The 22,286-nt window shown below is 40.7% G+C and overlaps 1 protein-coding gene across 2 annotated transcripts; it reads right to left on the bottom strand.

Moving 5' to 3' along the window:
• Positions 1–2,785: 2,785 nt before the first annotated feature.
• LOC307099293 (olfactory receptor 7A10-like) lies at positions 2,786–21,844 on the bottom strand (the record flags this gene model as incomplete). Of its 2 annotated transcripts, XM_079770644.1 has the most annotated exons (2): positions 2,786–2,845; positions 20,951–21,844. In XM_079770644.1, the coding sequence occupies 2 exons, from the start codon at positions 21,842–21,844 to the stop codon at positions 2,786–2,788; spliced, it is 954 nt and encodes a 317-aa protein (XP_079626770.1). The 2 variants fall into 2 exon arrangements, with proteins under 2 accessions (XP_079626770.1, XP_079626769.1); XM_079770643.1 differs by lacking the exon at positions 20,951–21,844 and having other exon boundaries at positions 2,786–3,739.
• Between the last annotated feature and the right edge of the window lie 442 nt (positions 21,845–22,286).

Here is a 22,286-nt window from a genome sequence, read left to right as displayed (position 1 = left end):
ATACTGACGTGGATACGTGGTACAGACTGATAGCTGTCAGAGGAGAGGGGAGTGGGGGGACTGGCAGAAAAAAGATGAAGGGATTAGCCAAAAACATATATGCATAACACATAGACACAGATAACAGTGTGGTGACATCCAGAAAGAAAGGGGGGGTGGAGGCTAGGGGGAGGTGGGCAAAGAGGGGGGAAATGGAAATGGAAGAGACTTTGTTTGGGATGATGAGCTCACAATGTAGTGTGCAGATGATGTTTTCTTGAGTTGTACACTTGAAGCCTGTATGGTTTTGCAAACCAACATCACCCCAATAAATTCAATTAAAAAATATAATGGGGGTTTCATTTTTTAATTTTTTTGAGGAAATTCCATACTGTTTTCCACAGTGGCTGCACCAGTCTGTATTTCCACCAGAAGTTCACGAGGGTTCCTCTTTCTCCACATCCTCGTCAGCACTTGTCGTTTGTGGATTTGTTGATAGCCATTCTGACAGGTGTGAGATGGTACCTCATTGTCATTTTGATTTGTGTCTCTTAGATGATTAGTGGCTTTGAACATGTTTTTATATGTCTCTTGGGCTTTTGTATGTCCTCTTTTGAAAGGGGTCTATTCAGGTCCTTTGCCCATTTTTTGATTGGATTGTTTGTCTTCCTTTTGTTAAGTTGTATGAGTTCCCTATAAATTTTGGAGATTAAATCCTTATCAGATATACTAGTCGGATATACTAGTAACACTGGCAAATATGGTCTCCCATGCAGTGGGCTCTTTTGTTATTTTGTTGATGAATCCAGAGACATAGAAGTATTGAACAGACCATTCAACCTCATAGGGAAGGTGGGAGTGGGGTGTGGGGGGTAGGAGGTATTGAAAGATCAACCAAAGGACTTGTATGCATGCTTATAAGCATAACCCATGGACACAGACAGTAGGGGGTGAGGACAGGTGCTGGGGAGGTTGGGAAGGGGGGAATGACCGGAGAGAGGTCAATGGGGGAAAAAAGAAGACATATGTAATATTTTAAACAATAAAGAATTAAATTTAAAAATATAATGGGGCGATATAATATGACTGACTGACAGAACTGACCACACAAAAGTTATTTATTTATTTATTTATTTATTTATTTATTTATTTATATTTATTTTTTTCACACAAAATTTATTAAATTCACACATATATAAAATAATACACTGTCAAACACTAAAATACTTTGACAGAAACTCCAATTTTGTTTGAAAGTATGGGATTCAAAACCACAACAAGAAACCAGCTCTCACTGTATAAACTGTGTAAAGAGCTTGTACAATTTACAGTGAAGTAAAAGGCTTATAACTCTAAATATAAACATTTGTACCAGGAATAAAATAATTGCAAAGTAAAATTATTTAGTATTCTCTTTTAGACTTACTAAATAATATTTTTATGTGAATAGTCAATGAGAGATGATACTGTTAAATGTTTCTCTCAGGAATGAATGTGGCAAGGTTTTAGCTACTGCCATAGAGCTGAATCTTTTTAATGAATACAAAACAGCTACTACATAAGCACTCATGTTGCCCCCACCCATGAAGTTCCCCTTTTATTTTTAACTAGAGGCCTGATGCACAAAATTCCTGCAAGAATAGGCCCTCATGGCCCCGGCTGCCTTGTGGCCCCATCCCCCGCCCACTGGCTGTTCTGGAAGGTCATTCCAGAAGGTCATTCCGCCGTCCAGTCTAATCAGCATTTTAGCTCTTTATTATATAGGATTTGATTTAATTATTTTTTTGGAACTTGAAATATATGCAATTTTATTTTTAATGTGAAGCACTTTCAGTAAGAGCAAAGGGAGAAAGTTCACATTAGACAATGGATATATCGAGGGAGCAAAGTTTATTTGGAATCACATATAGAATTTTTGTGATTTTTACACAAGAATTAACATATTATAAAATTGCCCTTGTATAAAACCCTGAGTAACCTAGATAACTGACCATAGGGGTGACTCTGCTTTTGCTTCCCCTGCCCTAATTCCAAATTTTATATTTCAAATAAAAAGCAAACCCCCAAAACCCTACCCATCCTGCCTTTGGCCTCCAATAAAGGCAGAGCCCTTCAGTCAAAGTCCATTTTCTCTCTCTCTGTCTCTCTCTTACACACACACACACACACACACACACACACACACACACACACTTTCCTGTATGGCTTTCAGGCTTGCAGGATCTATGAGTAATAAAACTTACATTTTCATAGCTCCATGATGGTTATTTCAATTATAATAAGGATCAAAAGGGTCCATATAGTCACAACATTGACTGTGGTCTGAGGAACAAGTAGTAGGACCCAGGCCAGTACCCAGGCATTCCTATCCTATTGCATCACTATCAACAGACTGAGACTTATACGGAACAATCATAAAGTCTACAGTATCAAGAAGATCATTTAAGGTACCGATGTAGGAAGAATGAGGGACACATGGTGAATACAAGAACAACTTACTTACAATGATATATGTCATTTGAGAAGAAATTATTGTTAAGACATGAATGTTGCCAATGAAGTAAATGAAAATTTCCAAATATTTCTGATCACAGTTGAAAAAAAGGACAAAGGGAAAAACTGTCTACATAATAGACAAAGCAGAAAGCTTAATAAAATGATACCTGAAATTGTATAAAGAAGTTAAACAAAGATAGGAAACTCAAGGACAGAAATAAAAGGACCGAGTCTGAAAAACCACAATCTGATTAAAAAATCACGATTTCTGATTTTGAGCCTTGGAGCCTCAAAATCAAGGCCACTTTTTCTACCTCAGGATGATTGTCCCCTTTGTACCTGCCATCCCAAAAAATGTTTTCAGGACCCTCTTTATGTCTTTGTTTCTCAGACTGTAGATGAAGGGGTTCAGCATGGGTGTGACCACAGTGTACATCACTGAGGCTGCTGCACTTGAGTGAGAGCTCTGGGTAGCAGCAGAGCTGAGGTACTCACCTAACATTGTACTATAAAATAAGGAGACAACCGAGAGGTGAGATGCACAGGTAGAAAATGCTTTATACTTCCCCTGAGCTGATGGCATTCTATGTATGCAGGACACTATCTTTGAGTAGGAGTAAATGATACCAGCGAGGGGACCAGCACCCAGTAGCACAGTTAGAAAATACATCACCATGTTATTAAGGAAGGTGTCGGAACAGGCAAGTTGGACCACCTGTTTAAGGTCACAGAAAAAGTGGGGGATTTCCAAGTCCGTACAGAAGGACAGCTGCAATACCATTACGCTTTGTAACAAGGAATCCAGGGCACTCATGATCCAGGTCACCAGAACCAGCAGTCCACAGAGTCGGGGGTTCATGATGACCATGTAGTGCAAAGGGTGGCAGATGGCCACAAAGCGGTCATAGGCCATTATGGTCAAAAGGATGTCATCCAACAATGCAAAGAGTATGAAAAAATGCATCTGGGTGATGCAGCCTTTATAGGTTATGATTTTGCTCTGTGTCAGGATGTTCACCAGCATCTGTGGGATGGTGGTGGAGGTGAAACAGATGTCTACCAAGGACAGGTTGGAGAGGAAGAAGTACATGGGTGTGTGGAGGTGGGAATCTGAGCTGACGGCCAGGATGATGAGCAGGTTTCCCACCACAGTGATCAGGTACATGGAGAGGAAAAGCCCAAATATGAGGGGCTGTAATTCTGGTCCTTCTGAAAATCCCAAAAGAAGAAATTCTGAAATTGGGGTATCATTGCCTCGTCCCATGTGGTGAAGGTGACTAGTAGGAAAGAAAAAAATAGCATGATTAGTTTTTATATAAACGGCCATTACTAATATAGTTGAAATGCTACAATTATATTTTGCAGTGAAGTAATATATACTTTTTGTATGTATCATGGCCTTTAAGACACAACGCAGCCCATGACAACTCTGATTAGGATTTTCTGTCCTCCTTAGACCTTTTTCCCAAGGTGGTCATGGTTTACATAGTGTTTTTATTTCGTTTTCAAATCTTTATTGTTGAGAGTATTATAGATGTCCCCCTTTCTCCCCTTATTACACACCTCCACTCCGTTCGCACCCCACCCCAGTCCTTCACCACCCTACCGTTTGTGTCCATAGGTAATGCATATATGCATATAAATTCTTTGGTTAATCTCTTCTTGCCCGCCCCCCGCCCCCTCCGCTTCCCTCTGAGATTGGTCAGTCTGTTCCATGTTCCCATACTTCTGGTTGTATTTTATTCATCAGTTGATCTTATTCATTAGATTCCTTGTTCATTTATCTTGATTTTTAGATTCCATTGATGATAGATATGTATTTATTGCCATTTTATTGTCCATAATTTTTAAAATCTTTTTCTTTTTCAACGTTTCTGTTGAGAAATCAGTTGACAGTTGTATGGGCACTCCCTCATAGGTAACTAACTGCTTTTCTCTTGCTGCTTTTAAGATTCTCTCTTTGACTTTAACCTTTGGCATTTTAATTATGATGTGTCTTGGTGTAGGCCTCTTTGGGTTCCTCTTGTTTGGGATTCTCTGCACTTTCTGAAGTTGTAAGTCTGTTTCTTTCACCCGGTAGGGGAAGTTTTCTGTCATTATTATTATTTTTAAGTGTATTTTTTATTGTTGATACTATTACAGATATCTCCCATGCCCCCATTCCCCCTCCTCCTAGCCCCCCCACGTCTTCACTGCTCTATTGCCTGTGTCCATGGGCTATGCATATAAGTGCATAAGTTCTTTGGTTTATTCAAATAAGTTTTCAATATCTTGCTCTCTCTTTTGTCCTTCTGGCACCCCCATAAGGAATGTTGGTACACTTCAAGTTGTCCCAGAGGCTCCTTACACTATCCTCATATTTTTGGATTCTTCTTTCTTTTTTCTCCTGATTGGGTGTTTTTGTTTCCTCATATTTCAAATCACTGATTTGATTCTTGGCATCCTCTATTGTACTGTTGAATCTCTGTAAATTCTTCTTTACTTCAGATAGTGCTTAATTTCTGACTGGTTCTTTTTCATGTTTTTGCTGTTCTCACTAAGATTCTTGAAATTGTCACTAAGGCCCTTGAGGCTCTCATCAAGATCCTTGAGCATTCTTATAACCATTGTTTTGAACTCTGTATCTTGTAGTTTGTTTTCTTCCATTTCATTTAGTTCATTTTCTGGAGATTTCTTCTGTTCTTTCATTTGTGACATCTTTCTTCGCCTCTGCATTTTGGCTGCTTCCCTGTATTTGTTTCTATATATTAGGTAGAGCTGCTATGTCTCCTGGAATTGGTAAAATGGCCTTGTATAGTAGGTGTCCTTGTAGGGCCAGTGGCTCAGCCTCCACAGTCACTTGAGCTGGGCACTCTAGGTGCACCCCTGTGTGGGCTGTGTGCACAGTCTTGTTGTAGTTGAGCCGTGATTGCTGTTGGAATCACTGGGAAGAATTGATCTCCAAGACAATTGACTGTGAGGACCAGATATTTCTATAGCAGAAGAGTTGCTGTGTAGGAAATACCCCTGTGGAGCCGGACTTGCTTCAGTGGGGATTTGGTGCTCAATGAGTCTTCCCCTTGAGTGTATTGCTTGTGGGTGTGTAGAGTTGTAATCTGCTGTGGTCTGAAGCTGTCCACTGGGTGCATTGGCTCTGAGTCCTCCCAGAAGGTGCAAAGTTAGCCACTTCCTGGGGCCACCTGGCAGGAGCCACAGAGATATCTGCAGATGGCTGCTACTTGTGTTGGGCTTACCACTGCCTATGAGAGGCTGAACTGTGAAGCAAGGCAGGCTGTTGCTAGTGCCAGGTCTTGGTCCTTTTATTGAGAGGTATGGAGCATGCTGATTGCAGCTGCTGCTTGTTTGAGAGATTTTAGGGAAATCTGAAGTCTGAGCCAGGACAGGCCATTCATATGGAAAAGCTGCTGAAAATAGCTTGGGTGGAGCTGCAAATTTTGTGGGGTGAGGTCTCAGGGAATCAACAGGATGGAGCAAACAATGTGCTCTAGGCTGATGGAGAGTCAGATATGGCTGCCAGTCAGCTCTGTGATGGGGGAGGTCTCAGCATAGGAATAATGAGCTCTGTGAGCACCCCAGTCTGTGAGAAACCCACCCACAAGTTCTTGACCTGATGCCAGACAATCCAGTTCTTCTCTGTATGTCCCATGATCCCCCCAATCTGCTGGCCTAGTTCTGGGGCTCAGAGGGAGCGAGTCTGGGTAAGTTCATGTTTTGGCCTGTTAAGAGGAACTCTGGGGCTCCCGCAGCCTCCATGCCACTCAGCCACAATTCACACTGGTTTTTATAGCCTGAAGTTATAGGAACTTCTCTTTCTGGCACTGTAACCCTGGGCTGAGGGGCCTGATGTGGGACTGGGACCCCTTGCTCCTCATGGGAGGCCTTCACAGCCGAGATATCCCTCCTGTTCTAAAAAATGGCACACATGGTGTCAGACCAGCCCATTTAGCCCCTCCACCCATCCTGCCAGTCTCGGTGTACTTTCTTTTTTACTTATTTAGTTGTAGGACTTCCATTCAGATAGCTTTAAGGCACTTCTAAATGATGGTTGCCCTGTATTTTAGTTGTAATTTTGATGTGGTTGTGGGAGGCAGTGAGTACTGTGTTTACCTATGCAACCATCTTGGTTGTTCTACAGTTTGAATGAGAAATGTTTTCATGCAATTGAGGGATATATGTTGAGTAATGGCCATATCTAGGGAAAGGGTATATGATGCTGAGAAAAAAAATCCTTAAAATATAATAATGATGAAAGAATATACACAAAATATAGGTCATATATACCATGCCATATGATGTCATGTGAAGAAAAAGAAGGTACATATAAAATAGAGTGCATTGGATGTTATTTTATACTGGGAGTTCAGGAATCCCTGCAAACAAGGTGACATTTGAACAGGGACCTCAGGGAAGACAGAGTGGGGAGACACAAGGTTATTAGGGGTGCAGGAAAAGAGTCAGTGCAAAAGCCCTGAGATGACACTTGTTCCCAATATTCAAGACTCAGAAAGGATCCAGCATGGTGAGGGGAATAATCAAGAGGGCAACAATAACAGATGGTGTTAGAGAATGTGAAGGAACAAGGTGGCTTCCGTGCTCAAAAAGAATCCCTTGTTCACGTGTTGTTCTCTGCACTTTATTAATTTTGTTTCAAAAATATTGTAAATACTAATAGATTCCCCTTTCATATTCATGTGTTGGTTAACATTCTGGTATCTATATTTTAACCAGTTAACTGCCATGATATTTTAAATTTAATTAAAAATAGTCTGCTGGTTCAGCTGTACAAGATAAGTGATTTGTAGAGGTCTGCTGTACAACATGTTCCTGTAGTTAACCACACTGTGCTGTGCACTTGGAAATTTATTAAGAGGAAGACCCATGTGGAGTCTTCTTAGGATAAGTAAATAAAAGCTATTTAAAGTAGGAAGAGGGGGATCCCACGCCATCTTGAAGGGTAGAACGGCCACTTTTAGAAACTCATCAGCACCACCAACCAGACAGGCCTTGAAATTGCCCCACGACCCAGCAGCCACTCCAGCCAAAATCCTGCTGCCCCACCTGCAGACCCGCAGACCCTGGAACCTCCACCTCCAAAGGTGCACCGCTGGGCAGCAGTAAGTACAACCTCCCCCTCCCCACCGGCAGAACTCCTGAAAACACATTGGTGCTCACATGTTTCCAATGCACATGCATCCAGTGCACACCACTCCATAGGCAGCGCCTGGCAGCCCCTGGGACCCCCCGTGGGTGTGATTTTGTACAGACAAGGGCACTTGGCCCTGCAGTAGAAATTCTGAACTCCCTCTTCCTGAATAACTGCCCACGGATACCCCAGCTGTGCAACTTCAGTGCCAGGGCCCCACAGAATGCCTCAGAGCTCTGCACAGGCAAAGGCACCTCCACAGATGCACATTTCCAATAGGCAGGCCCCCTGATGGGCTCAGGGGGGAGCAGGTGTGAGACTCTGCTGGGAGTGATTCTGCACAGACAATGGCGCACTGCCCCTCAGTAGAAATTCTGAATTCCCTCTTCCTGAATAACTGCCCAAATTCATCCCAGATGCTCAACCTCAGTGCCAGGACCCCTCAGAGTGCGTCAGAACTCTGCGCCTTCAAACGCACCTCCACAGATGCGAATTTCCAACAAGCAGGCACCCTGAGCCCATCTACTCGCAGGGTGCTCATGGGAGCCACTGTGAGCTATCCCTGGGTGTGATCTTGGACAAACAGGGGCACACTCCCCCCAGGAGTAGAAATTCTGAATTCACTCATCCTGGATACCTGCCCACAGGCACCTCAATTACGCGGCTACACTGCCAGGGCCCTTCAAAGTGCTTCAATGTGCCTTGCAGGCAAACATACTGTGGGTGCCCCTGTGAGCTGCCACTGGGAGTGAGCGCATATTCACCACTGGTGCAGCAGCAAAAGCTGAGTCTGCCCACCCCACAACTACAGAACTCTGGACACCACAGTCACGCCTTTCCAGAGTGCAGGCCCCCTGAGCCCCATCACCCCAACAGATGGTTCCTGGGTGCCACTGTGAGTCCCTGTTGGGCACGTGTGATTTCAATTAATGGTGTAAGACAGATAAAATTGGGACACTCCCCTCCACGGTTGCTGACTTCTAGACACCACAGTTGTGCCTCTCAAGCTCACAGGCCTACATCAAGAGGACCCAAATAGCACAAGTAGGGAACTACACTAGATTATCAAGCCCAGGAGAACTGAGAGATTGCACCAGTAGCACCATTCCCAAAAGAACCTGGGTAGCAAAGCAATTGGATCTACAATTAAAACGTTACAGGAAAACATGGCAAGACAAAAAAGCAATCCCCAAAGGAAAGAAAAAGAGGAATCACCAGAAAGGGAGTTAAATGAAATTGAGGTTAGCAGCTTATCAGAGAAAGAATTCAGAGTAATGGTTATAAGGATGTTTAAAAGGCTAAATGACACACAACTCAATGAAAAATACACACAACTCAATGAGACCTATAAGGAGCTGAATGAGAATGTCACCAACATGAAAAGGAAGCAAGAAGAGATTAAGAATGGCATAGCTGCAATAAAGAACACAATGGAAGGCTTAAACAGTAGACTAGAAGGTTGAGGACTACATCAGCGAATTTAGAATACAAGGTAGGAAAAAACACACAAATAAAGCAGCAACTGGAAAGAAGGCTTAAAAAGCAAGAGGAGAGCATAAGGGAGCTTTGGGACAACACAAAATGAAACAATATTCACATAATAGGGGTACCAGAAGGAGAGGAAGAGAAGCAAGGAATAGAAAACCTGTTTGAAGACATAATGACAGAAAACTTCCCTGATATTGGCAAGAAAATACAACAACATGTAAGTCCAAGAAACACATAGAGTCCCAAACAAGATGAACCCTAAAAGACCGACACCAAGACACATCATAATTAAATTGGCAAACCCCAACGACAAAGTAAGAATCTTAAAGGCTGCCAGAAAGAGACAGAAAGTTACCTACAAGCGTTCCCCTATTAGAATATCAATGGATTTCTCAACAGAAACAATCCAGGCCAGAAGGGAAAGGAATGAAATTTACAAAGTGATGCAAAGCAAGGGACTGAACCCAAGAATACTATACCCAGCAAGGCTATCATTCAAAATTGAAGGTGAAACCAGGAGCTTCACAGACAAAAAAGGGCTAAGAGAGTTTATCACTACCAAGCCAGCAATGCAAGAAATGCTAAAGGGACTGCTGTGAAAAGAAGAAAGAGAAAGGCAAGAAGAAACACAAACATTAAGGAAAATTATGACAACAAACATGTACTTGTCAATAATAACATTAAACGTAAATGGATTAAATGCACCAATCAAAAGACATAGGGTAGCTGAATGGATAAGAAAACATGACCCATATATTTGCTGTCTGCAAGAGATGCATCTGAGAACAAAGGATTCACACAGACTGAGAGTGAAGGGATGGAAAAACATTTTTCAGGCAAATGGAAATGAGAAAAAAGCTGAGGTTGCGATACTTATATTTGGGAGCACCCAAATACATAAAACAACTTCTGGAAGATATCAAGGGAGAAATTGATAGCAATACAGTCATGGTAGGGGACTTTAATACCCCACTGACACCACTGGATAAATCAACTAAACAAAAAATCAGCAAAGAAACAGCAATACTAAATGACACACTAGATCAGATGAACTTAATTGACATCTTTAGAACATTTCACCCCAAAGTTACAGAATATACATTCTTTTCCAGTGTACATGGAACATTTTCAAGAATAGACCACATATTAGGACACAGGCAAAGTCTCTTCAAATTCAAGAAGATAGAAATCATATCAAGCATCTTCTCAGGTCACAATGGCATAAAACTGGAAATCAATTACAATAAAAACAATCCAAAAAAATCTAACACTTGGAGACTAAATAGCACACTATTAAACAATGAGTGGGTTACCAGAGAGATCAAAGAAGAAATAAAAAACTTCATGGTAACAAATGACAATGAAAACACAACAATCCAAAATCTATAGGACACAGCGAAAGCAGTCTTGAGAGGAAGTTCATAGCTCTACAAGCCTATTGCAAAAAACAAGAAACAATGGTAATAAATTACCTAACCCTAAAACTCAAAGAGTTAGAATGAGAGCAACAAGAAAAGCCCAGTGTAAACAGAAGGAAGGAAATAATAAAGATCAGAGCAGAAATAAATGACATAGAGACCAAAGAAACAATACAAAAGATCAAGAAAACCAAGAGTTGGTTCTTTGAAAGAATAAACAAGATTGATGAACCTCTCATCAGGCTCACCAAGAAGCAAAGAGAGAGGACCCAAATAAACAAAATCAGAAAGGAAAGAGGAGAAATAACAAGAGACCCCCAGATAAATACAAAGGGTTGTTAAAAAATATTATGAACAACTCTATTCCAACAAACTGGACAATGTGGAGAAAATGGACATATTTCTAGAAAAGTACAACTTTCCAAAACTCAATCAGGAAGATTCTAAAAATCTCATAGGCCCATAATTAGGGAAGAAATTGAAGCAGTCATTAAAAAGCTTCCAGCAAACAAAAACCCGGGGCCAGACGGCTTCACAGGGGAGTTTTACCAAACATTCAAGGAAGAACTAAAACTTACCCTCCTCAGACTATTTAAAAAAAATTCAAGAGGAAGGAACACTTCAAATCTCCCTTTATGAAGCCAGCATCACCCTAATACCAAAAACAGATAAAGACAATACAATGAAAGAGAATTACAGGCCAATATCCCTCATGAAATAGATGCCAAAATCCTCAACAAAATTCTAGCAAATCGGATCCAGCAGTACATCAGAAAGATCATACACCATGACCAAGTAGGATTTATCCCAGGGATACAAGGATGGTACAATATCCACAAATCAATAAATGTGATACATCACATAAACAAATTGAGAGATAAAAACCACATAGTCATATCAATTGATGCAGAAAAGCATTTGACAAAATCCAACACCCATTTTTGATAAAAACTCTCAGCAAGGTGGGAATAGAAGGATCATACCTCAACATAATAAAAGCCATATATGACAAACCCACAGCCGACATCATACTCAATGGGCAAAAACTAAAACCATTTCCCCTAAGAACAGGAACAAGACAGGGATGCCCGCTTTTACCACTCCTGTTCAACATAGTACTGGAAGTACTAGCCATTGTGATTAGACAAGAAGAAATAAAAGGCATCCAAATTGGAAAAGAAGAAGTAAAACTGTCCTTACTCACAGATGAAATGATACTGTACATAGAAAACCCTAAAGACTCCATCAAAAAATTATTTGACTTAATAAATGAATTTGGCAATGTAGCAGGATACAAAATTAACGCCAAGAAATCTATGGCATTTCTATACACCAACAGTGAACTTACAGACAGAGAGACTAAAAAGGCAATCCCATTTACATCGCACCAAAAAAATTAAAATACCTAGGAATAAACTTAACTAAGGAGGTAAAAGACCTCTACTCAGAAAACTACAGGACATTGAAAAAAAAAGAGAAGAAGACATAAATAGATGGAAGAGCATACCGTGTTCATGGATTGATAGAATCAACATTATTAAAATGTCCATACTACCCAAAGCAATCTATAGATTCAATGCACTCCCCATTAAAATACCAATGGCATATTTCACAGACCAAGAAAGAACTCCAAAAATTCATCTGGAATAAAAAAAGACCCCGAATAGCCACAGCAATCCTGAGAAAGAAGAACAAAGTAGGAGGGATCTCAATACCAGATTTCAAGCTGTATTACAAAGCCACTATTCTCAAAACAGCCTGGTACTGGCACAAGAACAGGCATATAGACCAATGGAATAGAATAGAGAACCCAGATATTGACCCAAACGACTATACCCAATTCATATTTGACAAAGGAGGCATGAACATACAATGGAGTCAAGACAGTCTCTTACATAAACGGTGTTGGGAAAATTGGACAGATATATGCAAAAAAAAAAAGTAAAACTAGACCACCAACTTACACCATGCATAAAAATAAACTCAAAATGAATAATGGACTTAAACATAAGACTAGAAACCATAAAAATACTAGAAGAATCCACAGGCAGAGAAATCTTCACTGATACCACTCCTAGGGCAATGGAAGCTAAAGAGAAAATAAACAAATGGGACTACATCAAAATAAAAAGCTTTTGCACAGCAAAATAAACCATCAACAAAACAACAAGAAAGCCCACTGTATAGGAGAACATATTTGCAAATGTTATCACTGATAATGGTTTAATCTCCAACATTTATAGGGAACTCATACAACTCAATAAAAGGAAGATAAATAACTGAATAAAAAAATGGGCAACGGACCTAAATAGAATCTTTTAGAAAGAAGACAGAAAGAAGGCCAAGAGACATATGAAAACATGCTCAAGTCACTAATTATCCGAGAGATGCAAATCAAAATGACAATGCGGTACCATTTCACACCTGTCAGCATGGCAATCATCAACAAATCAACAAAGGACAAGTGCTGGCGAGGATGCAGAGAAAAAGGAACCCTTGTGCACTGCTGGTGGGAATGCAGACTGGTGCAGCCACTGTGGAGAACAGTATGGAGTTTCTGAAAAAACTAAAACTGGAACTCCCCTTTGACCCAGTAATCCCACTTCTAGGAATATATACCAAGAAACTAGAAATACCAGTCAAAAAGAATATATGCACCCCTATGTTCATAGCAGCACAATTCACCATAGCTAAGATTTGGAAACAGCCTAAATGCCCATCAGCAGATGAGTGGATTAGAAAACTATGGTACATCTACACAATGGAATACTATGCTGCTATAAAAAAGAAGAAATTCTTACCATTTGCAGCAGCATGGATGGAACTGGAGAGCATTATTGTAAGTTAAATAAGTTAGGCAGTGAAATAAAAATACCACATGATCTCACTCATTTATGGAAAATAAAGAACATTATAACCTGATGAACAAAAAGATGGATACAGAGGTAGTAAAGTATCAAACAAACTGTCAAATTACAGTGGGAAGTTTGGGGAGGGGTGTGGGAGATAAGAGATCAACCGAAGGACTTGTATGCATGCATATAAGCAAAACCAATGGATGCAAGACACTGGGGTGGGGGGTGGTGAGGGCTTGTATGGGAGTGGGGTTGGGGGGACAATGGGAAGATATGTACACATGTAATCACGTAATCAATAAAAATTAAAAAATTAAAAGAAAAAAAATAGTCTGCCGCTTGCATCTATGGACTCTTATGGTGTACAAATGGTTAGGGAACACATTTTGGAGTATATGGGCTCAGATCCAACTGCCCCATAACACACACACACAAATCCCTTCCCCACACACACCAGAGTGCATTACGAACTACTTTCTGGGGCCATGTTATCACCAGGCTTTTCTCCCCCCATCATAATAATTGGAAAAATAATGATACAAGGAATAATGTCAACACCAGTTTATCTTTATCTGAAGAATATAGAAATAGTATCAAATTCCAGTTGGTAAACCTCCTGTGGACATGTAAACAGGGGACTCTATTTTTTTTATGGCTAGGTTGTGTCCCCTATTTAAAGAGACTTTAAAAACTGGTTAAAAAAAAACAGAGAGAAAAAATGGACATAAAGGGGGAAAAGATCTAATAGCACAGGTGAGTGACTGAGATGGAGCCCACATCCCGGGTATGTGCCCTGACCAGGAGTCAGATTGTGATCTCCTGGTTCATAGGTTGATTCTCAACCACTGAGCCACACTGGCTGAGCTAATTTATTTTTTGTTAATCCTTACCTGAGAATATTTTTTCCATTGATTCTAGAGACAATAGAGGAAGGGAGGGAGAGAGAGAGAGAAAGAGGGAGAGGGAGAGGGAGAGGGAGAGAGAGAGGGAGAGGGAGAGGGAGAGGGAGAGGGAGAGGGAGAGGGAGAGAGGAAGAGAGAGAGAGAAAGAGGGAGGGAGGGAGGGAGGGAGAGAGAGAGGAATATTGATGTGAAAAACATTGATTGATTGCCTCCTGCACATGCCCCAACCTGGGGCCAGGGAATGAACTTGCAACCCAGGTATGTGGCCTTGACTGGGAATTCAACCCATGACCCTTGGGTGTGCAGGACAACACTCTACCACTGAGCAACACTGGCCAGAACTATATGCCTTTTTAAAAAATGAGGTAACATTGGTTTATGACATTATCTAAATTTCAGGTATGCAACATGATAATTATTAATATCCTCATCTGATGGTGAAGATTGCAGCATCCATCAGCCTATGGTGATGGACAGATAATCAATATACTGTATGCAGAGAGCTTGGTATACTTCCTTTTTGTTGGTAAATGAATGGTTACCACTGTGATGGGATGAGGCTAATTATTCTACCTCTCAAATGTCATTAATGCTTCCCAACACCTAGGTCTCCAATTCCACAGACATGTTTCAATTCCCTGTCATCTCTCCCACCAAACAGGCGGGCACCCCTTTAGTCAAATACTCACATTGACTCTGAGAGAACTTTAATGCTGATCATTGAACTCTCTGATTTAAATTCCTCCCCTAGTGACTTCTTACTGGAGATAGAAGCCCAAATTCTGTAGCTTCAGCTGAAGTGTCTGTGAACTTTCAGCCAGCTCCACCCTCACAGAGCCCTGGCCTCCTCACACTGCTCTCCTAAACATTGAACTTGACTCCTGCTTCATCTGACACCACAGCTTCAGGGCTCAGAGCCTTTATGGGCTTGCTTTCCTCTGCTTGGGGTCTCCCCACTGGTCTTTTTTAATTTTTCACCCCCTCTCCATCCTCCAAACTCCAACTCCTCTTTCAAAGAGACTGGATCCTCTCCTTCATGAAGCTTTTCTTTTTCTAACATTAGCACAGGAAAAGGTCACTTTCTCATGCTCTTAACCTAAGTGTTAGGGCACCCATGGTGAGATTTTTATTTAATTCCAAGTCTTTGTTCCTTGCTAGACTGTGAGTACCTGAGGCATATAGCATGTTATACAAACTCATTCCCCCCTTCAGATTTAGTTTAGTGTGGCTGAATAAACATGTATTCTATGACAGGATTCTATGAAGCTGGGTGTGGAGGACAAGCTTGAGGAGTGTTCTCCATATTCTGAGATCAGGAGTCATTAGGGTGTCAGATTACAGTTGTAAGAATGAAATAGAATGGAATCAAGGAGGCACAAAAGAAAGTGTTAGAGTGTGTCATACACAGTGAGGGAAAATACATAATCATTCATGGTTACCTTTGTTCTCTTGTGTGTGTGTCTGTGTGTGTGTGTGTGTGTGTGTGTGTGTGTGTGTGCGCGCGTGCGTGAGCGCGCACGCAACAACGCTGGGTCACAATGTAAAAGACATGTCTTATTTTGGGAAACAGTGAAACAAATCTGGAATTTAACACAATAAATGTATGGACAGCTTAAAAAGCCATTTCCTGATAATGAGGGAAAAATAACAGTGAATAGCCCAGCAGAGAGCCAGGTGCAGAGAGAAGAGGGGGACAGCGTGGGTGCTGAAGTTACCTGGGACTCAAGGGGCCACATCCTGACTGGAACTTCACTGCTTCAGGGGCCTCACCACAGCGTCCTCCCCAGCCTCTGATCTAATTGTGATTCCAGCACCTATGCCATGTTTATTAGATCACCCTGGTGTTTATATGGCTCAATAGCATCTTTCCTTTGCTATTTTTGGCTTTGAGTTTAGATTTCTTTGTGACACAACTGATGGGTGGGCACTAGTCTGGTTCTGTTCCTTGTCAACCTACAAATAATCCCGGACATTCTTTATATAATCCTGCTTATGCCACAACTATTGATCCCCTTTCTTCACATTTTACCCCTGAGAATATGATATCATAGCACACTTATTTCATTATACTGGGCCTTCCTTGCATAATGTGAGGTCAAATGAGCAGGGAGCTCACTGACTTTGTTCATTTATGTAGTTTTATAAATGTGTTTTTATATGGAAAAAATGTTAAGGTATGGAATATTCATAATATAAAAATGGCAGGGAAAATAAACATGGTTGAATATTGTGTATTCAAATATTGGCATTAATAAAATTGGAAGAAAATTGTAAAACAAAAAAAAAAGCCAAACACTCCCCCCACCGCCCCCACAGAACTTTAATCACATCAATATAAGCCTCCAATTCCAGATATATGGGCAAGGGTGTGCAAATAAAAATACAAAAATATACTTTTAAAAGGCAGTCGTGTAAGCAGTGTCTACAGTTATAATTTCTACCTATATAAACATAACTAGATTATGCTTAGAAAATGGATAGAAAAGATCATTAATTGAATGCAAAAGAATGTTTTTGCCAAGGTGAAAGATGTAGAACTGTTTATGTTTAAAAGTAATGGGAGAAGACACAATATGACAGACTGATGGAATTGACCATACAAAATTAATACATTTTCATCCATTCCCCTAAATCCATCTATACATATATAAAACAATTCTATGCCAAACAGCAATGTTTTCAGGAGAAAACTAATTTAGCATACTAAATGTATTAACTATGTATTCGCCTACCTAGCAAACATTTATGGCAGTCTCTCAGCTCTGAGCTGACCTGGGTAGGCTCTCAGGTTACCTCAGGGAGAGATTCTGGGATGCATTACTTGAATCTTCCCACAGCATCTGCTGCACTCTCAGACTCACCTGGATGGGTCTCTGAAAGGAAGGGCTCCTTGTAGAAGTCTGAATTGCTCCCTGGATGGTTAATGTGGGAGACTGAAGCTCTGTTCTCAGACAAAAGAGCAGGAAGGAGTCAAGCACTAGTCTCAGAGGCAGACTTGAGACTCCAAAAGAAACAAATATCTTCTGTTCCAGCCTAACCTTGCACATGTTGGGAGTCTGCTGCAGAGGAGATATTACTCCTCTTTTATCTGCTCATTAGATACCTGTTTGCATTGTTGCTCCCACCTCTGAGCACCCAGTTCCCTGTGGGACACACTGGTCTGCACAGAATGGAAAATGTTCCTGCCGATTCTCTGTTCCCAAGGAACCAGCTTAGACGTTAAGTGAATCTTGTTTTTGTTACTCCTTCTCCATGACCCTCTTGAGGTCTCATCTCCCAGCACCTTACCCAACTTTGAATTAAATTTTCTCTAAAGTCCAAGACCGTGGAAACTGGCTTGACTAGGAACCTTGGATTTTCAAAGCACTGAATTGTTGTGAGGCACAAGCCATTATATCTCCAGAGAATTGCAATTTCTTTCTTTAACAAGGGAGTGAACTGTGTGACTTTGATGTAAAGCTTTGTGTACCACCCTCCTTGGCTTCATGACACATTTGCCAAATCAACGAGAAATTTTGTAATTACATCAGAAGATAAGAGCTGCTATTTAGTCCCACATTATAAGATCTTTGTTAATTATGAGACATAATTTTATAATTTTATGCTACACAATCTGAGTTTAGTATGTTACATGCATTATTTGCTTTAAAATTTATAAAAGTCCTTTCTCTGAAATGATAAAATTATGACCTTCATTCTCCATTGCACTATTGGGCTTGAGGAAGTTTAGTGACCGAGCCAACATTATAATCAGAGTAAGGTGTTGATTAGAATTTGTCATGATGCTTTCAGTTCTCAGACTGTGGTTCCCAATGAGGGAAAACCTGAAGGTAGGCTGCTAAATACTTGTAATACCCAACACACATTAGCTGAAGACAGAAAATGGTGTTGAGGGAGGGGAGTTAGATATAAGTGGTTACCAGGAAAAGCTCCCTAAACAGGGTCAGGTTTAAGTAATTTTCTTTTGCGTTGATATGAGTTTCTAGAAATATGGTCACCGACTCCCCATTCCTAGTACAGACTCAGACAGCACACTCCTTTGTGGGCTGTGAGCTCAGACAGGATGGCAAGGGGGGCCTGGAGCTTGGGGCTTGTGCAGTCCCCTAGGCTGATGCAGATTGGAGGGGAGTGTTTGCCCCAGGAAAGATGGCACTGGTCCCGATGTGGCTTCTTCTACAAATATTTGGTTGTAAGACTTCTGCTCAGCTGTTTTCAGTGGGATCTTCAGGTTGATGGTTGTATAATTTAGTTGTGATTCCAAGTCCTGTCTGGGAGGAGGAGAGAGCAACTTCCACCAGCTCTGCAGCCATCTTCCTCAACAATTCTACTTTAAATCTTTGTGTCTACATTTCTACTTTCTTTTAATTTCACTCTAATTTAACTATTTGTTCTTTTATCTTCCATTCGCTCCAATTTTTTTCAAGTTCTCTTTCAACATGGAAGATGAAAATTTTAACAAGTCTATGTTGGACATATGTGTGTGTGTGTTTATTAGAAAGAAATTCAGATAAAATGTACAAACATGTATGCATACATATATTTCTTACCTGTCAAGGAGTTGTTAGACTCATCAAATATTTCTAAATATTTTATTTATTAACAAAATTGACTGAATTAGGTTTATCATCTCACATCATCACCAGAAATAAGGAAGTAGAGGATCAGGGTAATTACTGGTACTCTTAATTTCTGTATGGCTCCTTTAATTAAGAAAAGTTTGCATTTTAAATACGTTCAGTTTATTTCATTCATTAATTCCAATAAGTTATTTAAAATAAAGACAATTTGTTAGAAAGAAAAAATGAATTCAGTAACATTGTGGGATGCAAAATGAATTTACAGAAATCTGTGGTTTCTAATAACAAACTGTCAGAGAGAGAAATTAAGAAAATAATTCCACTTACAACTACATCAAAAAGAATAAAATACTAGGAGTAAACATAACCTAGGAAGTGAAAGACTTGTAAACTGAAAACTATAACATATTGCTGAATGTTATTGAATAAGATGCAAAAATGAAAACGTTTGCTCTGGCCACTGATTGGAAGAATTAATATTGGCATCACTCATGCTAAAAGTCCAGGATGCCAAACCCAGATTTAATACTGGGTTTAATGGAAGTTTCTATATTATTGTAGGTATTCTGGACACTGAGTTGAATAAAATAAGAAAACTAGGAGATTAGTTATAATTCCTAGTAGTATGATACTAGTAAATACCTGACATTAAACTTTTAAAAAATTTATATATATTTTATTGATTTTTTACAGAGAGGAAGGGAGAGGGATAGAGATTTAGGAACATCGATGAGAGAGAAGCTTCAGTCAGCTGCCTCCTGCACACCTTCTACTGGGGACGTGCCCACAACCAAGGTACATGCCCTTGACTGGAACCTAACCTGGGACCTTTCAGTCCGCAGGCTGACGCTCTATGCACTGAGCCAAACCGGTTAGGGCCTGACATTAAACTTTTGATGCATGAGGCATCTGTTTCAAAGACATCTATCTCAAATAATCCTATTGCCAGCGTTTTGACAAGGCTGCTAGAGAAGCACTCTGCTCTCCCCTCCCAACTCAACCTATTCTCTCTCTCTTGCTCCCTTCTTCCTCCCTTCCCCCATTCTGAAACCTGATGTGGCCCTTAGGATGCTGTGTATCCTCCAGGACCTGTGAGTACTAAACCTTGTGATTTCATAGATCCCTCATGATTGTTGCAATTTTAATAAGGACCATAAGAGCCCGTCCAGCCACAACATTGACTGTGGTCTGAGGAACCAGTAGCAGGGCCCAAGGCCAGTGCCCAGGCATTTTCAGCCTATAGCATTACCATCCATAGGCCGAGACTTATAAGGAACAATGATAAAGTCAACATTATCAGGAAGAGCAGTTAAAGTACTGATGTATAAAGAATGAGAATCAGCCCTGGTTGGTTTGGCTCAGTGGATATAGTGTTGGCCTGTGGACGGAAGGGTCCCAGGTTTGATTCTTGTCCAGGGCACATGCCTGGGTTGTGAGATCAATCCTCAGTAGGGGGCGTGCAAGAGGAAGCCAATAAATGATTCTCTCTCATCATTAATGTTTCTCTCCCTCTCCCTCTCACTTCCTCTCTGAAATAAAAATATATTTTAATAAAATATATTTTAAAAAAAGAATGAGAAACATAAAAGTTAAAATTGAGGTGTCAGATTTTTCTGGAATGAAATTATATAAATAGTGTGAGTAAACAAGCAAATTTTTTCCAACATGAATAATACAACTTATGACTATTCTATCTATAAAAGAAGAACAACTTCTTTACAATGATGTATGTTATTTGAGAATAAATTAATCTTCAGAAATCCATTTTGTCCATGAAATAAACTGGAATTTGCATTCTGATCATGGTTGAAAAAAGCCATGTTAGGTTAGAACAAAGAAGAAAGAGAAAAACTGTCTGTATAATAGACGTAGCAGAAAGTGTAATAAAATGGTTACTTAAGTGGTATAGAGAAGTTGAACTGAAATAAATGGAAATTTCAGGAAATAAAACAAGTTGTTACAAACACAATCTGATTAAAGGATCTTAATTTCTGGTTTTCAGTCTTGAAGCCATGAAATCAAGTGCACTTTGTCAGACTCAGCACAGCTGTTCTTTTATGGCTGCCATCCCCAAAAATTGTTTCAGGGCCCCTTTTATGTCCTTGTTCCTGAGACTGTAGATGAAGGGGTTCAGCATGGGTGTGACCACAGTGTACAGCACTGAGGCTGCTGCACTTGAGTGTGAGCTGTGGGTAGCAGCAGAGCTGAGATACACTCCTAGGCTTGTTCCATAAAATAAGGAGACAACTGAGAGGTGAGATGCACAGGTAGAAAAGGCCTTATACTTCCCCTGAGCGGATGGGATTGCACGTATGGAGGACACTATCTTAGAGTAAGAGTAAAGGATCCCAGCTAGGGGACCACCACCCAGTAGCACAGCTACAAAATACATCACCATGTTATTAAGAAAAGTGTCAGAACAGGCCAGTTGGACCATCTGATTGAGTTCACAGAAAAAGTGGGGGATTTCCAAATCTGTACAGAAGGTTAGTCGCAACAAAAGTAAACTTTCTAACAAGGAATGCAGGGCACTTGTGATCCAGGACACCAGAACCAGCAGTCCACAGAGACGGGGGTTCATGATGACTGTGTAGTGCAGTGGGTGACAGATGGCCACAAACCGGTCATAGGCCATCACGGTCAGGAGGAAGTTGTCCAGTCCCCCAAATAACATGAAAAAATACATCTGGGTGATACAACCTTCATAGGTGATGACTTGGTTCTGTGTCTGGATGTTCACCAGCATCTTTGGGACGGTGGTGGAGGTGAAACAGATGTCTACCAAGGACAGGTTGGAGAGGAAGAAGTACATGGGTGTGTGGAGGTGGGAGTCTGAGGTGACGGCCAGGATGATGAGCAGGTTTCCCAACACAGTGACCAGGTACATGGAGAGGAAAAGCCCAAATATGAGGGGCTGCAGTGCTGGTTCCTCTGAAAATCCCAGGAGAAGAAATTCTGACACTCCTGTAAGATTCCCTGGTTCCATGAGGTGGGGTGACTTCCAAGGAAGAAGAAAGGAGCATGAAGACTTTTCATACAATCTAGTGTTACTCACGTGGTTCTAATGCTACAGTGCGTCTCCCGCAGTCAAGAAAGTAGCTTCAGTATTTTGGTCTGGATTTGGTTCCGTCTCGGACCTTCCTGTGTCATTTCAGAGTAGGAATTTTTGTCCCAATCTCCTTTTTACCTAACATGTCAGGTGTACTTTAGTATTAATGAGAAATTTTTTATGCATTTCAGGAATATGAACGGAGTGCTGACCGTGGTTTCAGCACTGTCTGGGCTGTAAGTTGAGGGTGCTGAAGAAAAAAGTCCCTTCAATTCAATCTGGGGGAAAGAATATAGAAACAAATAATAGAAATATGTAAATACTAGTCAATGGTAAAAGGTGAGAACACCTAGTTTAGATCAGCACTTCTCCAATTTCA

The sequence above is a fragment of the Cnephaeus nilssonii genome (genome assembly GCF_951640355.1).
Source record: "Cnephaeus nilssonii genome assembly, chromosome: 5".
Classification (NCBI taxonomy): domain Eukaryota; kingdom Metazoa; phylum Chordata; class Mammalia; order Chiroptera; family Vespertilionidae; genus Cnephaeus; species Cnephaeus nilssonii.
Note: the sequence above shows the minus strand (reverse complement) of the source record. Positions and strands in the feature narration are given on the sequence as shown.